The following is a 17,500-nucleotide window of genomic DNA, read 5'->3' on the forward strand; positions in this document are numbered from 1 at the left end:
TTAATCTTTCTCCTCAGATGCTCTGGCAAGACATTTTCCCAGCACAGGAAGTTAGAGTTCACTGCATAAACCAGGCACTCTTCAAAGTTGTCATAAGTATATTATAGAAACACACACTGGTATAGACTACCTTATTAATATTTCATTTTGGTACAATATACTTGCATTAACTTTTTTAAACTCAGGTATCATATTGTTTCTAGTCAGGGAACCTAAAACATCGTAACAGAGATCAGACTAAGAGCAAAGCCTTGAAAACTACAGCCATTAGTCCTGTCATCCCCTATAAAGTTAATGGGTTGGAAAAATGGTCAATCTTTGGACTAAAAGTTGATATTTAATTGAAAGAAAATGTTTTTTAATTGTAATGGGGATTTTGCATTAGTGTGAACATGAAAAGGTACTAAAGAATGTAATGCAAGGTTATGTATTGATTTCCATCTTAACACTAGTGTGAAATGAAGGAGTATTTCTATTTCATAAACAATCTGGCCTATTCAGCATCATGACTTCTTATTTGTTTTAAGGGCATGGAAGACAGAATTGAATGAAAAGAAGAAATAATGTAAGATTCTCAAACATTTTTTTTGCTGGTGTGTAGGACAAAAGCCATGACACTGCTGTAAACCCTGACTGACTCTTCACCAGAATTATCAAGATGTTACATGTTGCTTTCACATTTTCCAGGGTTATTTGGTTCATGAAAGCAAGAGCATCTGTAAACCTAGCACTATACTGTGTTAACCAAAATGGTTTTAGTGATCATGGATTATAACAGGAGACCTGATATAATGGATGTGCAAAGTCTGGCCACAGAATTAGCATCACTGTAGCCTAGTGACCATAGACATATTTATAAAATTCAGCTTTTTCTTGAAGGGAGCATGCTCGAGTAAAACTAATTTAAATTCTTAATATTAATAATACTCACAATGATTCATTGAATTTGGGAAGTGTCATTTGCCTTTTAATACTTTAAAAAAAATCAATTTATTTTAAATTCTATACAGTTTTCTCTAATAATTGCTCGTTATTTTGATGTTCCATTAATGCACTTATAAACAAAAATGTATAACGAGAGAGAAATATACTAGCTAAGATTTGCAAGTCAGTGTAAGTCATTTTATTTAAACTTGGAAAATAGCATGAGAAATGGATAAAGTATTTAAAATACTTTATGAAAAGTATTTATTTAATTCTATTACAAAAGTTATTGTGACACTGAGTGCTTATGGTCTACTGTTAAGGTGCTTCTGTTATATACCCTGTAGTCTACCATTTGTAAACACATCTTTTTGATGTTTCTGCCAACATCCTGGCAACAAAGCAGTGCAATTTCAAATGAGCTAATTAACTTAATTGTTGATGAAGCATGAAACAGTTCACTCACCCTGTTAGCTGCACCATGACAACATAAGAGTCTCAGCCCCTGAAGTTACTCATCTATATAAGCCTATCTGTAGCTTTCCATTAAGATCTATTGCATGCCAAAATGAGTACAGCTCTTCTGACAAAGACCAGTCTATGATGTACATAGGTAGAAAATCAGGGCTAGTTTTGAAAGTTTAAATGAACACAGAAGTACCAGCAACTACTTAAAAATAAAATAAAATAAAATCCTGAAACCCATTGCAGTTTGAACCCACAAATGAAAAGCTTTATCACTTATTTTCTAAATGTTCCGGTTTAGAAAATCACTGGCAAACCCAAACACTGAAAGTAACAACTTTTGACATCATTCTGCAGTTCTATTTTTTTCTGTGTATCTCATGCACATACAAAAGGAAAAGCAAAAATAAATTATCAACTGAGAGTTAAAGGGTCACATTCAGTCCTTTGTGCTTCTTTATTTATACTAAACACATGGATTCCTACAATACACAAAATGGCACAATTTAAAATGTGCTTTTTCATACCTCTATTACCCATCTAAAGCATCTCTTCAATTTTTCTGAGGCTCCATTTCAGTAAAGGATAGTAAGAGGATTAAACAGTGTGCTATTGAAAGGACTGCAAAAATGGTTGACAAAGAAAGGATAACAACTTGACCCTCCGCAGATAGCCTGAATCACCCGGTTGCTTGAAATATACAGAAAAAAAGTCTGTTGTGATTTACAGTAAAAGTTTGTTTGCCATCTTTCTCTTTTCCTTGCCTTAAGCAACCCTGAACCAAGAATAAAAATCAACCTACTTTAAAAATTGTCCAAAATCTTCACAAACGCTTTCACAGCCAGGCCATTTGCAAACTCCATGACCATAGAGAGTATGGGAGGCCCCAGTCTCCTCATGTGACGAGCTGCAGCAAAAGAATAAGGCATCAGATTCATCTCAAAAGCCATAATCGTTGGAGGCTGCTAGCGCCTGTCAGGTTACGATCAGTGACAAACAGGTCAAAACAGGTCAATTTAGCTCAGAGCAGTCAGAAAAATTTAATCGTTCTATTGAATAGTTCAACTGCCAAGGCTAGATGATGTTCCAATTAGAGAAGAAATAGAGCCAAAGATGACTGTTAATAAAGGATGAAAAAATAAGATGACTGTATAATACCATATGCTAATTCTGCCATATGACCTTGGTGTTACATTTACCTATAAATAAAAAATATACTCAGAAGTGATCAATTCTGAAAAGAAACACTGAAGATGGACAGTCAGAATTTATGAATAATGTGAATGCTACTATAAAAGAGTTGGATCTTCTGCTAAAATGTGTATAAAATTAAATAAATAAATTTAAAAATATTTTTGCTCACTAGTGTTGCTTCCATTAACTACTTGCTTAAAAAGAAATAAAAATAGCTGTTTTCTATGTTTTTGGAACCTCTGCCATATTTTCATCCATGTGCACTTATCAAAGAAATTCAGGGGTCTACCCCATGGAGGTGGGCACCAGCTACAGATCCTGAAGGAAAGAACCAACTCCTCTGACATATAACCACAAAAGTAATACTAACTAAAAGTATTACTGTAAGGTCTTCAGAGAAGTACCACTTTTTAAAATCATACTAAATAACAATGGAAAAATGTGATCACAATCACAGAAGGACTAGAGATACTTTAATTATTCTCATATTTTAATATTTTAATATTAAATATTATTTAATTAAAACAATTTAAATATTTTTGAAAATACACTAATAATTTGGGCTTTGTAGATAGAAATTAAATTTCATGCTATATTGAGATCATCTACATCTGACTATACAAACATATTTACTGATTCTAAGCACTACAGCTAAAGTACTCTTGTACACATGTAATCCATTACTTGAAAATAAAGAACAGTTAAGAATATCTGTCCAGGTGTCTGAAAAATTACTTTAACTTCATTCATACAGTTGAATTCTACTGTATAACACTAATGCCACTGAAAATTCGTATGAATTACACTGAGTTACTCTTGTACATAGAAGGAAAATCAGTTATTTTCTTCACAAGAGACAAACAATATAGTAACTGCTTTAATATACTAGTTCTTAAAGCACTTTTTACATGGAGTCTGTCCACTGAATTGTAGACTTAACAACTATGCATATATACATTTTCTATGAAAGCAGTAGTGTGATTCAAAGTAAATGCTTGACTGCCGAATGTGTTGATTCAAATATGAATGAAACAATGAACCAACCAAAGTGCCCACAAACACACTATTCTGGGATTTCTAACTGTTACCAAAAGTTCCTTAAGTTCATGTGTAATAAAACTGCTTGTAATTCTAATTGCACCTGCAACACTAGATGTCATTATTGAAAACGATACTCTATTGATAAACAGCTTTGAAAAATCTGGTCTCCGTGATCTCTTAAATGATCTGTATTAAATGTTGTGATTTGAATGTGACTTATGATGTTAAACAACAGATTTACATCAAATGATAAGCACAGTTGAAATCTCAATCAGAATTACCTGTCTCGCCTTGCATTTAGAACTGAAGACTGTCCATTCACTATGGAATGATGAGTTATTGGTGGTGATGCTTTGGAAGTGGTGGAGGAGGTAGTAGAGGAGGAATTGTTAGTAGTGAGGTCTAGCCCTCCATGTTTAATGCCATTGTCTTCCATACTGTGAACTCCAGTCACTTCTTTCCATAACTGCTGAATCTCAGCAGGACTTAAGCCAGCTATAAAATGAAAGAGAGCCCCACTAATATAACAAAATAAGAGTTTCATATAATGAGCTCAGTGTTATTAATGGATTAATGCCAACAATAAAGCTGATGCTGTTTTTCCAGCACAATCAATGTGTAGTAAAACATAAATTCATTTTTCTTCAGTCAAAATCCAGGTAATCTGGCTGTCTTCTCTAGGGTTATAAACAGTCAATTAGAAATCACCAATTTTAATAATATTACAATCCTTCTAAAAACACTACTCAAGGATTAAAGAGTGAAAGCTACAAAGAACTTGCAACTACTTCTTAAAACAATAATAATAATAATAATATAAAATAATAAAAAACTAAATACATATCCAGGAATGATTTTTGTTGTCTGCATAATAAATTTCTTGACATGCGAACACAACTCAATGCCTACACAGTTAACTCAGCTTTTAGAATTCCTCCTTATCAAATAACTAATAGAAAATAGAAAAGTATATTACACCAAGGATACAAACATTAATATTCTCTTTAAACACTGAATAAGAATAGGGAATGGGGGCAGCGGACAGGAGGGAGAAAAATTAAAAGATGAAAATGAAATCTATGAGATGATAATAGTTTAACATTTGAGCAAGAGGCATTTTAATTAATGACACCTACATATTCATTAGTCCTATATAATGTTTACAAAAATGGTTTGATTTAAAAACATGTCTTAAGAGACAATAAACAAAGTGAAGAACAAACAACTACTACAGCATAGAGCTACATACTGGTGATTGCTTCAGCTCTTTGGTGCCATTCAGTGGCAACAAACTAGAAGAAAACTAACAAAGGTGGCCCATTTAGATTTCCCTCTACATAAATGAAATTATGTCTAGGGTAGGCCATCAAATTCCCCCACTGTTTTTTCATCCAACCCTACTGTGGAAAACAAATCAGAGGGCTTGGTTAGGAGACTCCTTCTCATCAGTCTCCAGGGGTCATGGGCAGTCATACAAAATCTGAAGACTTTCGCAAGCTTCACTGCTATATGCACAGTACTGTTCTGGAGTCTGGCCACCAGATCTTTGCATATAAATCAAATTTGCTCCATACTCCAGTTGTAGCCTGGAAACTTGTGGTTTCCACGATTCATCCCAAGCCACAGATTGCAATGTTTTGTCGAATATACATCTGCGTTGAGGTTGTCTGGCTTGAGTCGAGCACTTTGCATGAAGTCATGGAAGCTTTCATTACAATATGTTTCTGCCTGAAGTAAAGACTCCCAAAACACAATAGAATAGCTGTGAGCATTCTCTTATCTCCTCTATCTTAGATACATACTATCTTATGCACCTAAGGTAGGAAATTAATATATTGAAAGATGAAGAGTTCATCATAACTATATACATTTACTGTCACTGCCAGTCTTCATAAAATTGACTTCCCTGTTTTGAAGAACACTAAAATAAATGTAGAAAAGAATAAGAAGCCTAGAGTGCTTTTTTTGTGAAAGATCTAGTTTCACATCTAGGTTTCTCAGCCTGACAGGGCTTGGGCCAAAGGTAAACATCTAACATTTTGGTAACATTTTGGTATCTCATCTCAAGAAGTAAAATTAGATAGGACACATTCACAGTATATGTGACTGCTTGAATGCAAAAAATTCAAAATGTTGATGTTTTCAGGGTTGAATTTTTGCTCTTACTTTCTGAAATTGCTCAAAGTCATTGCCTTTCACAGAAAAGGGTTTTAAATTTATCTATTCATTCAAGCTTTTAATCGAGCATAGTTTTGCTTGGTAAGCAAGATGTATTAGAAAGATGTAAAGATCTTTCTTCACTGCTGGGAAAATCTGTTTATTCAATAACATTTTATTTTGAAGATACAGGAACTCAGACTACTGAAATGGATTCAACAAAAATTATGAAAAATTACAGTAAGTTCCTCAATACTTCTCAATAGCTGTCTCACCACTAAGTATACAAAGCTATTAAAAAAGAGACTGCTAGTAATTTAAAGAAATAATAATTTCTGGAGGTATTGTGGAAACAAATTGGTTGGAAGATATTCAATTTTATTTAAATTATGGAATTTTTAAAAATTATTACTCATTTTTAGAGTAGTATTTTCTGTCTTGCTTCTCTGCCTTAGATGCCAACATCCACTGGAAAACTGCTAATAACAAAGTGAAAGAGTTGATTGGAATGTACACCTTAAAACTGGATTTTAAATCATATTTTACAGCTAAAAGCTAAGATTTAAGGAGGCAAGAAAAGAAGCTAGGCTCTAATTTACTGCATTAGGGAGATGGGTAACTGGAATGATGGTAATACTAGTAGTAATTGTTTAATGAAGGTAAGTAATTACCACTGCGTTCATGAGGTATGCTCCTACAAATACCCAGTTTTGACATGGTAAATAACAGTTACTCACAAATGTAATCACAAATCAAAATGAAAAGTAATGTATTCATTTAGGTGGAATAATATACATAGTAAATTATTCACTTCAACGTATTCCCTTCCTCCTGACACTGAAAAAAATACATTAATTTTTTACTTAAAAAAAAAAATTAAACCAAGAATGAACTCATCTGCTTGAATAATCAGAGGGCAAACATATTGTTGGGTCTTGTTGCAAGAAAATTTTCATCACAGATACTTAAACTTTGGACCCTGCAAGAGCTCAGCAAGAGCTGGTCCAGCAACCTGGGTGAATGAATCCTAGCTGGAAGCAGCTAGAGTAATGGTCCTTCCCATGCAGAGTGGTCTCCTCCTCGTCTTGTGGTGTAAGCTATGGATGGAGCTGTGTTTCCAGACTGCCTAGCTCACCTTGATTTTCAAAATCAGAAAGGAGTTTCTCTCTGGGCTCAGGCTGGTTAATTTTTACAATGTCTTCAGAGCACCCTGAAAGACAGCTGCCCTTTAGGATTAAAGGATTAAGGGCAGCCATTTAAAAAGTATAAAGTTAATAAAGGAATTTGCAGTTAATTGTAAATTATGGTAATTTTGTAGTTCTTGTGTCTAAAAAAGACCAATTCCTATTTTACAAGAGACCTGTAAAATGGTCGTCAGATTTTCATCTGTTTGTAAAGGCAGGGTAAGTTTTAAAGTTTCATGGGTAGTGGCAACTCTCAAGCTACCCTCTCCATACTATATTAAAGGAGAACGGATGAAGCAGAGAATGCAGGGTGGGATAAAAAATAATAACTATAATGAAAAGAACCAATGCTCATTTGCTATACAGTATTCTAACACCAACACTCCAAGAGATTTTGAGATTAGTTTTATAACTCTTTTCACTACTATCTATTCTACTTTTATGTTTGAATAATACTTAATAAAACAACCACTCCCATGCATCTGCTTTTCATTTTCCTACACCGTCTGATCAATTCTTAGCTTTTTTTTAAAAAAAATATTTTATTTTTATTGTTGTCATTTAGATACCTTTGCATTTAGATAACATTAGTATAATATTACACAGAAGTAACTCATTTTGAGCAATGGGCTCTGGATATAGGACTTTAAAGATCTCACCACTAAATAAAGGCTAAAACACCTCCTGTATTTTATTTTCTATATGTGACCATCAAGTAAATATGGTAAACATTCTTATCCCTCAAAGGCAGAAACTAGACTTGGAGCAAATACTGCTTCTATATGCAAACCTCACAGTTGTATGTGGAAGTTATATCTCCTTATACTAACGAATGCAAAAAAAAAAAAAAAAAAAAAAAACATTCTTTGTCAGTAATAATTTGTGTTTTACAGGACTCTTTATTACCAATAACTTATAAACATGAATCCCCCTGTGCTTCTCTCATTGTTTTAGTCATCCATGTAACTCAGAAATCTAAGTGGGTCCACATAAAAATATGTTACACATCTGTAAATCCTTCTCTATAACAATATTATATATCTTGCAGCACAGTGGAAGGAGAAAAATGTGTTTTTACTACATCCAGTGTGTATTGCCTTAAAGAAGTTCTGAAGGTTTAATTCAATATTACCACAGAAAATGTCTGTCATAAAATGTGTTACATTTTTATGAGAAAAACAAGATTGATCCTCTTACTCTTACGCAAACCCCAAACAAGGGAATCTGTTAAAGTTAGTAAGTAGTATTTGGATATTTTCTGTGTGTAAATCTAAGACTTGCAAGAAAGCCTCAACAGAACTGAAACCCATTAATCTTCATTACATTATAAACTGGATTATGTGCTCTATCTTCCTGTGAAGGATACTATGGGCTATAAGAGAAGCCCACTGAAAGAACTGGGAGCCAGTCACAGCTCTCTATCTGGTTCTCTCTTTGTTTCAGCATGTTGCTGGAAGACATTCCTTCTTACCCTCGTCACTCTAACTCCAGATCCCCTGGCACTTAGTGGCCTTTCTGGAGATGCTGCAAAGCTGTTCTATGTTTTATTTCCTTTGCACATCCACACCAGGGCCATTAAAAATCAACGTCCTATAAATTCACTTGTACATTTAAAGGAATCCCCCATGCGCAGTAGATACTAGAACCAGAAGGCAAAATCGGAAGAATGAAATATGTCACTGGAATTCATTACAATTAAAAAAAAAAAAAAAAAAAGGCAGAAGCAAACAATACATTAATTTACTTTTAAAAGAACAATTCATATTCATTTTAGCAGTAACATTTTATTGATTTCTTTACTATTAGTTTTGGCCATAATTTCACTTATACTTAATTTTTTGACAGAAGAAAGTTCTTAAAAATAACTATGTAGTAGTTCTCCTTAAACAGTACTTTAAAAAAATATATACATTTTTTTCTACAACAAGTATTAAAAAATGATTATTTTATATGTTTTTCTGCTACAAGTGGATGAATGACTGATGCATTAAATTAATGAATATCAGCACAATTGGGTAGGAGTGCTGAGGGAAATCTATGGGGATTGCTTAATGTGAGAGAAAACCTGAGGAATTCCTCTTACAACAGATGGCACAAGAGGAGGTTGCAGAAGGTAAAGCTGTTCAGAGGGAGGATGTGTTTCAATTACTTTTTCCCCGTCTGGCCCTATGTGACTTTGTACAGAAGGAAACCAGCATTAGCAGTCTCACATGTCCAAATTCATGAATCATCTCGCCTCCCCACTGCTATTCCCAAATAATAAGGTGTAGTGTGATAGCTTATTTATGACTCTTTTCTGTTGCTGTAATTTTTATAAATTTAGGTATGCTTGTGTCATAACATTTTTACACAACATAATATATGGTATGAACACATGTACCTGTAATCTCTGCTTTCCAGGGAATGAGGCTTTAAGTGCTTATGTCTTTCTCAGGCCTTTTTTCTGCCCCCTCCCCCCTCACACCCCCCCTTTATTTTTTTTTGTTCTACACTTGCCTGTATACTATGTACTCTGTTCTAGCTCATCTAATTTCTGAAGCTTCAATCTCATAACAGTTATCTCATGAAGAAACCAGATACCTGCATAAAGGCCAATTAAAAGTAAGGTTACCTGCTATGAACACAGTCTAAAAAAGTGCTCCTTGCAGGACTGGAGTGTCAGACATCAGAACATTATGTAATTTTTATGACAGACATTTAGCTCATCTCTGTATGGTAACACATCTCTGGTAGCTCATGGTAGCTCATCTCTGTATGTTAACAGAATGGTAGCTCATCTCTGTATGGTAACAGTAACACATGCCACATAGTTTACAGAGTCCTGTGAAATCTCTGGTCTTGTCTTAAAATGTAAGCACTCTTAATTTCCAAGTCAATTTGCTTTTCAAAAGTATGTGCCCTACTTTCTTTCAACCTTGAATGTATTTGTGTCAAGTGTTAGAGTTTGAGTTCTCACCGAGAAATCTTGATCGAATTGACTTTTTTTTTTTTATTCTTACCTGTTATTGGTCAGTAATAATTCATTACTGACATAATTCATTACATGACAATGAACTCTAACGTATGTCCTTAAATTCAATTGTCATCATTTGAAGATTCAAAGTACTTTCCAATACCAAACATTTTTTTATTTTTTTTTTTCTTAGAAAAAGAAAATGTGAGCTTTGGGATTACTTTAATATCACTGTTTGATACTTTTTATATCTATTCTTTTATATTAAATGAAATGATAACATTCACACTAAATCAGATTTCAGTAATTCCTCAGACGAAAGCAACGGTGCTTGAATAGTGTTCCTATTAGAAATTGTTTTCAGAACATAGGGCTAATAAATATGCATCTTATTTCTAAGAAAAAAAAAAAAAAAAAAAATATTATCACTAAAAAGCTGTTCTTTTCCACAAAAGTACGATGTAAAACTTATCTGCCTCAAGAAAAAATTGTAATATGAATAATAATATTTTAATAATAAAATATGCTTAAGAGTCATAATGGGGAACTGCTGAAGTTCAGATGAAAATAGAATGGTAAAAAAGTTGTGCATTACTCCAATCACATTTTATTGGTATACCTTGTGGCAGAGACTGGACAGGAAGAGCAGACTGGCCAGGTGGGATGGAAATGAGTCCCTGACGCTGAAGGTTCAGCAGATGTTGCTGCTGCTGAAGTTGTTGCATCTGGAGGAGCTGCTGCTGGAAGACAAGCTGCTGGGCTGCCAACTGCTGCTGCTGCTGCTGCTGCTGCTACAAAAAGATGGGGAAAAAAAAAAAAAAAAAAAAAAAAACGTAGCATGGGCATTGAAGGCTAAAAGACAAAAATGTAAAATCAACTTCTTTCCCTTTAATCTCAGTTATTGAATAATAATGCTATTTGTAGAATACTCAGACAATGAAATCATTTGAAATTTTTTATTATATTCATTCAAGCTATTAGGTGTTAGGGAGCATGGCAAGATACATTTAATGACACACTAAAGAAAACGGTCAAGAGAAAGTATCTAACAGCTGTTTGAAACACACACACACACACACACAAAAAAAAAAAAAAAAAAAAAAAGCCCAGCTCATGGCAGATGATAACAAATTTATCTATGCTAAAATTGTAACTCTTCACAGTCGTCTGTGATTCGAAGGCACTCTTGTTTTTCCAATTGACTAAGTTTGGTCCACAGTGGCCCATGAATGTGGTCTCCAGTGATCTATTAGTAAACTGGGATGTAGCCTTCATTTCACTGGCCTGTTAGCTCTCTCTTTTCTGGTTGGAATACATTAAAACGAGCACTACATTCAAGGCAAAGAAGTGCCCTGTTATGAGTAGAAGTTCCAATTTTGTGAGGCATTTAGAGACAAACTGGAATCTGCAAAGACTCAGGAGGGTATAAGCAGGCAGTCACACTTCAGAGGAAGACAAGCTGCTGTGGAAGACCTTTCTTTTCTAGTTTGGGGAAAAGAGAAACTTCTGATGCGCTCACTGGAAAACAGACTGCATAATGGAGCAAGTCATGTGGATTGCCCAGAGCCTCCGGAGAAATACGGGAGCAATTTCTATTCCATAGTTGATGGCTGTCTGAAATTCTATTCACAAATCCAAACAGAAACAAAGCCTCAGGAGGTCACGACTGCTTCCTCAACGTTTGCATAATGGGCAGCTTGAAGACAACGTCTAGGATACCTGCTGATCAATTTAACTACTTCAACATGTTTTGTTTGTATTATGTTTATATTTGATACAGTTTGCTGACAAGTGCAAGCTAGGCCTGAGAAACCAGCTTGTCAGGTTGATTTATGAGCACATCAAACTGTAACTTTCTACTCGCCACTCCAAACCTACAGTAGCAGTTCATTAATCAGGGGCCTGTGACTTTGAAATCTGTGCTCAATCGCTTTTTTTCAGCCATGGACTAAATTTGCATGCTCTCTGAGCTGTGCCACTGAGGAAAGTAAGGCTCCTTCCCCAGCACGGACTGTCTGTGAATACAAGATAATCAGTACAGTGTCCACCACACCACTTGTGCTTTGCATACTCGGATTCATTAGCAGACATTAGACGACAGCAGCACTGGACTGCTCAAATCCTATGTCTCAGAGAGGGGAGCAGGAGAATTATACTGGCACTGATATTAAGCCCTGTAAAAACACAAGAACAAATCTTTGATGGCTGAATTCTTGCTACAGGAAAAGACCTAAACTAGCCTTGTCTTTTCCAAGCTTCTGATGGCTCGTACCGGTATGAATCAGCAAGGCTCTTGGCTCCTACCTCTTTTGCTTGCTTTCCTGGGTGCTGCTGCTGCTGCTGTTGCTGCTGCTGCTGCTGCTGCTGCTGCTGTTGCTGCTGCTGCTGTTGTTGCTGCTGTTGCTGCTGTTGTTGTTGCTGTTGCTGCTGCTGTTGCTGCTGCTGCAAAAGCTGAAGATGTAACTGCTCTTGCTGTTTCTTGTAAAACTCTTGTAGTTGTTGCTGAATAAACCATTTTGACTTTAATAAATAAAGGCAAAAGTTTCAAGTATTATAAATCTCCTAAACTCTTCTAGATTGGCATATGGTGGCGTAGCCATTAAGAATCACCTCATAACAAAAAATGTGATTTGAAGAGGCAGATCTACATACATTTTTTTCCAAGGCGGTTCTGAAATTTTCCAATGCAGATTCCAAAATATCCTAAACAGAAGGGTATAGAAAATCTGTATTCTAAAGGGAATGCAAGAGCCAAATTAACTCCTCAAATAACTGCGCCTAAGTTCCTCACATGTCCTATATAACAAACCAGAAGCTGTACTCATCCACTTGCAAGAAACCAACAAGTCACTAAGGCCAAACTAAACTGTCTGTTTCTTAGGGAAAAAGGTAATTAATCTGTCAATCTGTTTAGTGGGATGCCAGATTCACAACTGAAGGTGAATTGCCTGTGATGATCATGGTACTAGAAATTAAAGTGTTTAAACATAAATGGCTGAGCTATGACTATCAGATGTGTCATTTTCTGTATGACAAGTAAGCATCCAAAAATCTACTCTTATGCTGATGTACTGATCTCTAACACTACCTTGACTGTAAGAACAAGTCCATGCATTGTTCACTTAGGTGCCAGATTTTGTGCTAAGAAAACAGCAACCTCCTCCTTCGTTTTATCCTTATCTGGGACACATTTTGGAGGAAAAAACAAATTAATAATAATAATAATAATAATAAAACTTTTCCTATAATGAAACAAGCTGCTAAGTTCAAATTTCATAACCGCATACCATTTATGTGACTAAAGGGAGCACTACAGTTTTATGAATTTTAAAGCAACAATTATCTACAACTCTATTTGCACTTCCTTTGGCAAGTCTACAATTAAAATGTGCCTAAGCACTTGAAGATTTAAATATCAATTTGTTCAGTATTTGTAATGCATCTGCCACTGCTGCTGCTGCTGCTGTTTTTAATATAATATTAAATGTTTCAAAATTGCAATTTCACACTTCTGCAATTAAAACAAGAAATTTAAAGACTGAGAAGTTTCACATTTATTTCATTCTTTTTGGTATAATAAGTGATGAAGTATTACCAACTAAGACCCATAAAATCTGGCTAACAGTTGTGAGAACGTCCTGTGCTAGCAGTCCAAAGCAGGTAACCCACATTACCTGCTGCAACATAACTGCTTGCTGCTGCTGGAGAAGTGCTTGAAGCTGCTGGGGAGACAACACTTGCTGCTGGAGAATCTGCTGCATTTGCTGAGGGGTGATCACCTGGGGAGTCATCATGGCCACTGACACAGGCACCTGCACAGAGAAAGAAAGATATCATCATCAAATATATTTTAGTTCACCTGCACCACAGCTGTATGTCTTTTTTATTTTGTACCAAAGATGGACCATAATTTTTTACGTAATATTTATCACTGTGAAGTTCCAGTTTCAGTCAGAATCTGTTATTTTAAGACCACATTACTGTGGCACTCTATTTCCAGAGGCATCAGATTCGATCAGACTCAAGCTTTATGTTGTGCATCTCTCATGTATTCCTGTAAGAAATTTAAGCATTGGTTAGTACAAATGTGTATTTAAAAATAAATGATCACATGGCAGGGCTCTCAACACTTCATAATCAATCATCTTATCAAGTGTCATAATGTTACGAATGGAAAAATCTGTTGAGACAGTTTCAAAAGATATGATTAAAACAGACAGAAAAATAAGTATCTTAAAGCAGTAAATGTTTTACACAATAAAGACACAGCTTTGAAAAATATTTGTGCTATACATCACTTTAGTGTAAGAAAACCCTTCTTGCTCAGATAGTTGCTCAGACTTAAGGAAGTCTGATTTATATTGGAAAAATAATACTGCGGACTTTGCGGAGTACAGGGCAAAGTACACCACGTCAGTTACACGGTCTCCGTAAAGGGAGACGTATTTTCAGTTAAGGTCTTGCAACCTTTTCATAAGATTATTACTTTGTCCATGAAACCTTATAAATGTATTTTTGGGTAGGTGCTGTTTTAAACATGGCTTTATTTTCTGTTTGTCACACACACATGAAGTGTGCACACATGCATAAATGCCCACCTAGACACAGGCTCTTAGGAATACAGGCACGACTGGCAAAGACACAGCAAGTATGTGTGTGTGTGAAAAAGAGAGGAAAGACCTGTAAAAGAGCCTGAGGTACGTGCCAAGCTGCTGCAGCAGATGCACTGTGTGAAACCACTGCTCATACTAACCTGTACACAGTCAGACATCTGCCAGCAGGACAAGTTTTTCACCCTTGAAAAAGTAACCACTTATCTAGCTAAATTCAATTGTTATTTTTCTGTATATATTAGAAAGCCAGCATATAAATTCTGTTCTGTGATATTTTTGTGGGACATAGCAGACTTCTGTAAATCAGCACAAACTATTCTTAACAGGAAATACTTTTCCAATATTTTTATTACTTGAATCTATCCCAAAAGACTCAGCATAAATGTAACACTCGGAGAAAAAGAAATACAAGTCTACTGAAATTAACGATTAGAAGAAACTACTTTATCTACTATTACACAGAATGCTATGTTTCACACAATTCATCACATAAATTGATATTGAAGTGCATAAATGTAGATCTTAAAATATTGACTAATTGAGAGTCTGAAAGTAAAAATACCAGTAATGAAAAGTCTGCTAATCTTTTGCAAACAATAAATTAATTTTAAGAAAAAAAAAAAATCTGAACTCTAAAAGACAAGTGTAAGAGAAAAAACAGACTTCTACTCACAATCAGACACTTTGGGGAGGATTCATCTCTCTTACCTTTAGCCATCCAGCAGTTAAACATTTAATCTCAGCTATCACTGGAATTTTCTACAGCCAATAGAATAAGGAAATCCTGAGGGAAGTTTATCTGATTTAGTTTTGACTATTTCAGCATGGGATTCATCACTCTCTGAGTGTTCCTGTCTTTCTCCATTGAGTCTAGACTCACTTTGAGAAGGCACCTAATTTTCAGATGGATGATGTTGGCTGTTACCCTCAGTGACTCCCAGAAGTTCTGTAGTATTAGAAACACCACATCTCTATGCAATAATATCTTATTCTAAGCCTACCAAATCCTAAGGCCAGGACAAACAAGTTGTTACACTTTTCGATGCATGAGCAAACAGGAAAATTAACTGACTGCAACCAGTACTCATCTCCCTCCAAAGTCAGTACGATTTTCCTCTGTTTACACAAGATCTGAACTTGCCTTCTAGCAACAGTTTTGCCTCAGTCATGCTATTCAACACCCATGTGTGACACAGAAATGAGAATGCAGAGAGGAAGATAAGTGCCTTCCCAATTAAACCATTACCTTTAACCTTTAAACCCTGAAATAATCTTCCTAACACTCACATGCCTGCTATATAAAATATAGCAAATGGTGAAGGTGTTGCACACTTGTTACTCTACTTGTCTCTCCTCCTCCCTCTACATTCGCTCTTTATCCTCCCTGGTTGTCAAACACACAAATAAAAATTGTGATCCAAACAGAGTGAAAATCAACTTCTCTCTGGAAGTGACACTGACTTATTTCCGTTCAGTGCTAAAGACTGCAGCCAGTACAACACATGCCATGCTCTGTTCCTTACTCTGCAATACAGATTCCCCTTCACAAGTCCCATTTCTGCTGGGTTTTGTTCTGAACCTCCCTCTCCCTGGCTGTGAACTTGCTCTTGTTCAGGAGACAAACCTGATTTGTGGATTTGTGGCACACTCTTAAGAGCTTTTCTATTCCTTCCCCCCCCCTATATTTCAACAGTCACTTTCAACTGCATAAACTGGAGCAGAGAACTTAATTCACCTATATTTAAGGATGATGGACAAACGCATTAAAAAAAACAGACAGTCATGACCATTAGTAAAAATAAATATTTATATAGATAACACGGCCCTTAACAGAATTATATGTGAGGATCCATGTATATATATCATACCTGGTACATATCTTCTTCCTCACAGATAAAGGGCAAAGCATTTTGAAAACTGCTTGAATTTCAAATTAGCAAAACTTATTACTCAAATATATTTCTCTAATTGTAACTAGGTAATATAAATTAGTACATTTCACAGCCTTCAGGGATATACCAAACTGTGTTTTATTTCTAACAGGCAGAATGTTACAGTGGTACCTAGGTCTGAAGAATATCAGAAAGGTGCTATGTTATGGCCAATTCCATGCATTGATAATTTTTGTTTTACTGTCTGTATTTTTCAAGTTTTCTGTTTTTCTGTTCTGATTTCAAAAAAATTGTAGCAAAGAGGAAAATTCTGATTCCTTCTCATTGGAATCTCTCAGTGTATCCAAAGTCAGTTCAGGCAGAGGGCAGTAGAGGGACCCAGTGAAAAGATTTGATCAGGTGCAGTATTGGTTTATTTCAGTGGGCCACAACCTTCCAAAAAATTCTCAGACATCTCACTAAAAAAAATGAAGAGACAAAGTGTGTTTGTAATTGTAACCCATTTGTCACTAGATGTCCTCAAAGAACTCAAACTCCAAAGTCTGTCATGAAGATAATAGCATAGAACAACCCTACAAAATGCCACGGCTCTGACAGCCTCAGAAGAACACGTAAATTCAAAGGTTCCATGTTTTGAAGAGTTTCCCATTGATTCTGATGTGTGATGTTCCCCATTCTTAGGATTGGATTAAAAGTCCTACAAAATGAAAGTAAAGATGCACAAACAAAAACATTTTTTACACACCTAGACAGGATTTCAGGTAAAATCATTTATAAACTGCTTCATTACTACATGTGAATGCACTAATTAAAGAAGACCTTGGATGCAAAACAAAAGGCTTAATATTGGCAATTAGATAGAAGGCTGTGGTTGAAGAAATGAAGATGGAACTTTTCAGAAGACTAGAAAAAATGTTTTTACCCAGATCAATTTAATAATAATAATAATAAAAAAAAAAAAAAAAAAGAGGCTGAGTCTCTGTATTTAATACTACTCTTCTGTCATGCATGAAAGGTTCAGCTTTACCTATAAGGAAGCATATCAGGTAAATGCTCATCTATTGTTCCTACAGGCTA

General features: G+C 35.2%; 1 protein-coding gene across 19 annotated transcripts in view; it reads right to left on the minus strand.

Annotated features, from left to right (window-relative positions):
• Positions 1 to 17,500, minus strand: part of FOXP2 (forkhead box P2) — a 438,294-nt gene that overhangs the window by 51,338 nt on the left and 369,456 nt on the right. For 12 of the 19 annotated variants that reach the window (XR_004752970.1, XR_004752973.1, XM_035333519.1 and 9 more), the window contains 5 exons: positions 13,593 to 13,730; positions 12,223 to 12,420; positions 10,538 to 10,706; positions 3,906 to 4,119; positions 2,192 to 2,296 (listed from right to left, as the gene is read on the minus strand). Coding sequence is in view for 17 of the 19 variants with exons in the window: in XM_035333519.1 (XP_035189410.1) it covers positions 2,192 to 2,296; positions 3,906 to 4,119; positions 10,538 to 10,706; positions 12,223 to 12,420; positions 13,593 to 13,730 (824 nt within the window). In the remaining 2 variants the exon portion in view is untranslated. Of the gene's footprint in view, positions 1 to 2,191; positions 2,297 to 3,905; positions 4,120 to 10,537; positions 10,707 to 12,222; positions 12,421 to 12,570; positions 12,622 to 13,592; positions 13,731 to 17,500 lie in introns of all 19 variants that reach the window. The other 7 variants (XM_035333625.1, XM_035333584.1, XM_035333578.1 and 4 more) reach the window with 7 other exon arrangements.

Source organism: Oxyura jamaicensis, chromosome 1 (genome assembly GCF_011077185.1).
Source record: "Oxyura jamaicensis isolate SHBP4307 breed ruddy duck chromosome 1, BPBGC_Ojam_1.0, whole genome shotgun sequence".
In the NCBI taxonomy this organism is placed as follows: domain Eukaryota; kingdom Metazoa; phylum Chordata; class Aves; order Anseriformes; family Anatidae; genus Oxyura; species Oxyura jamaicensis.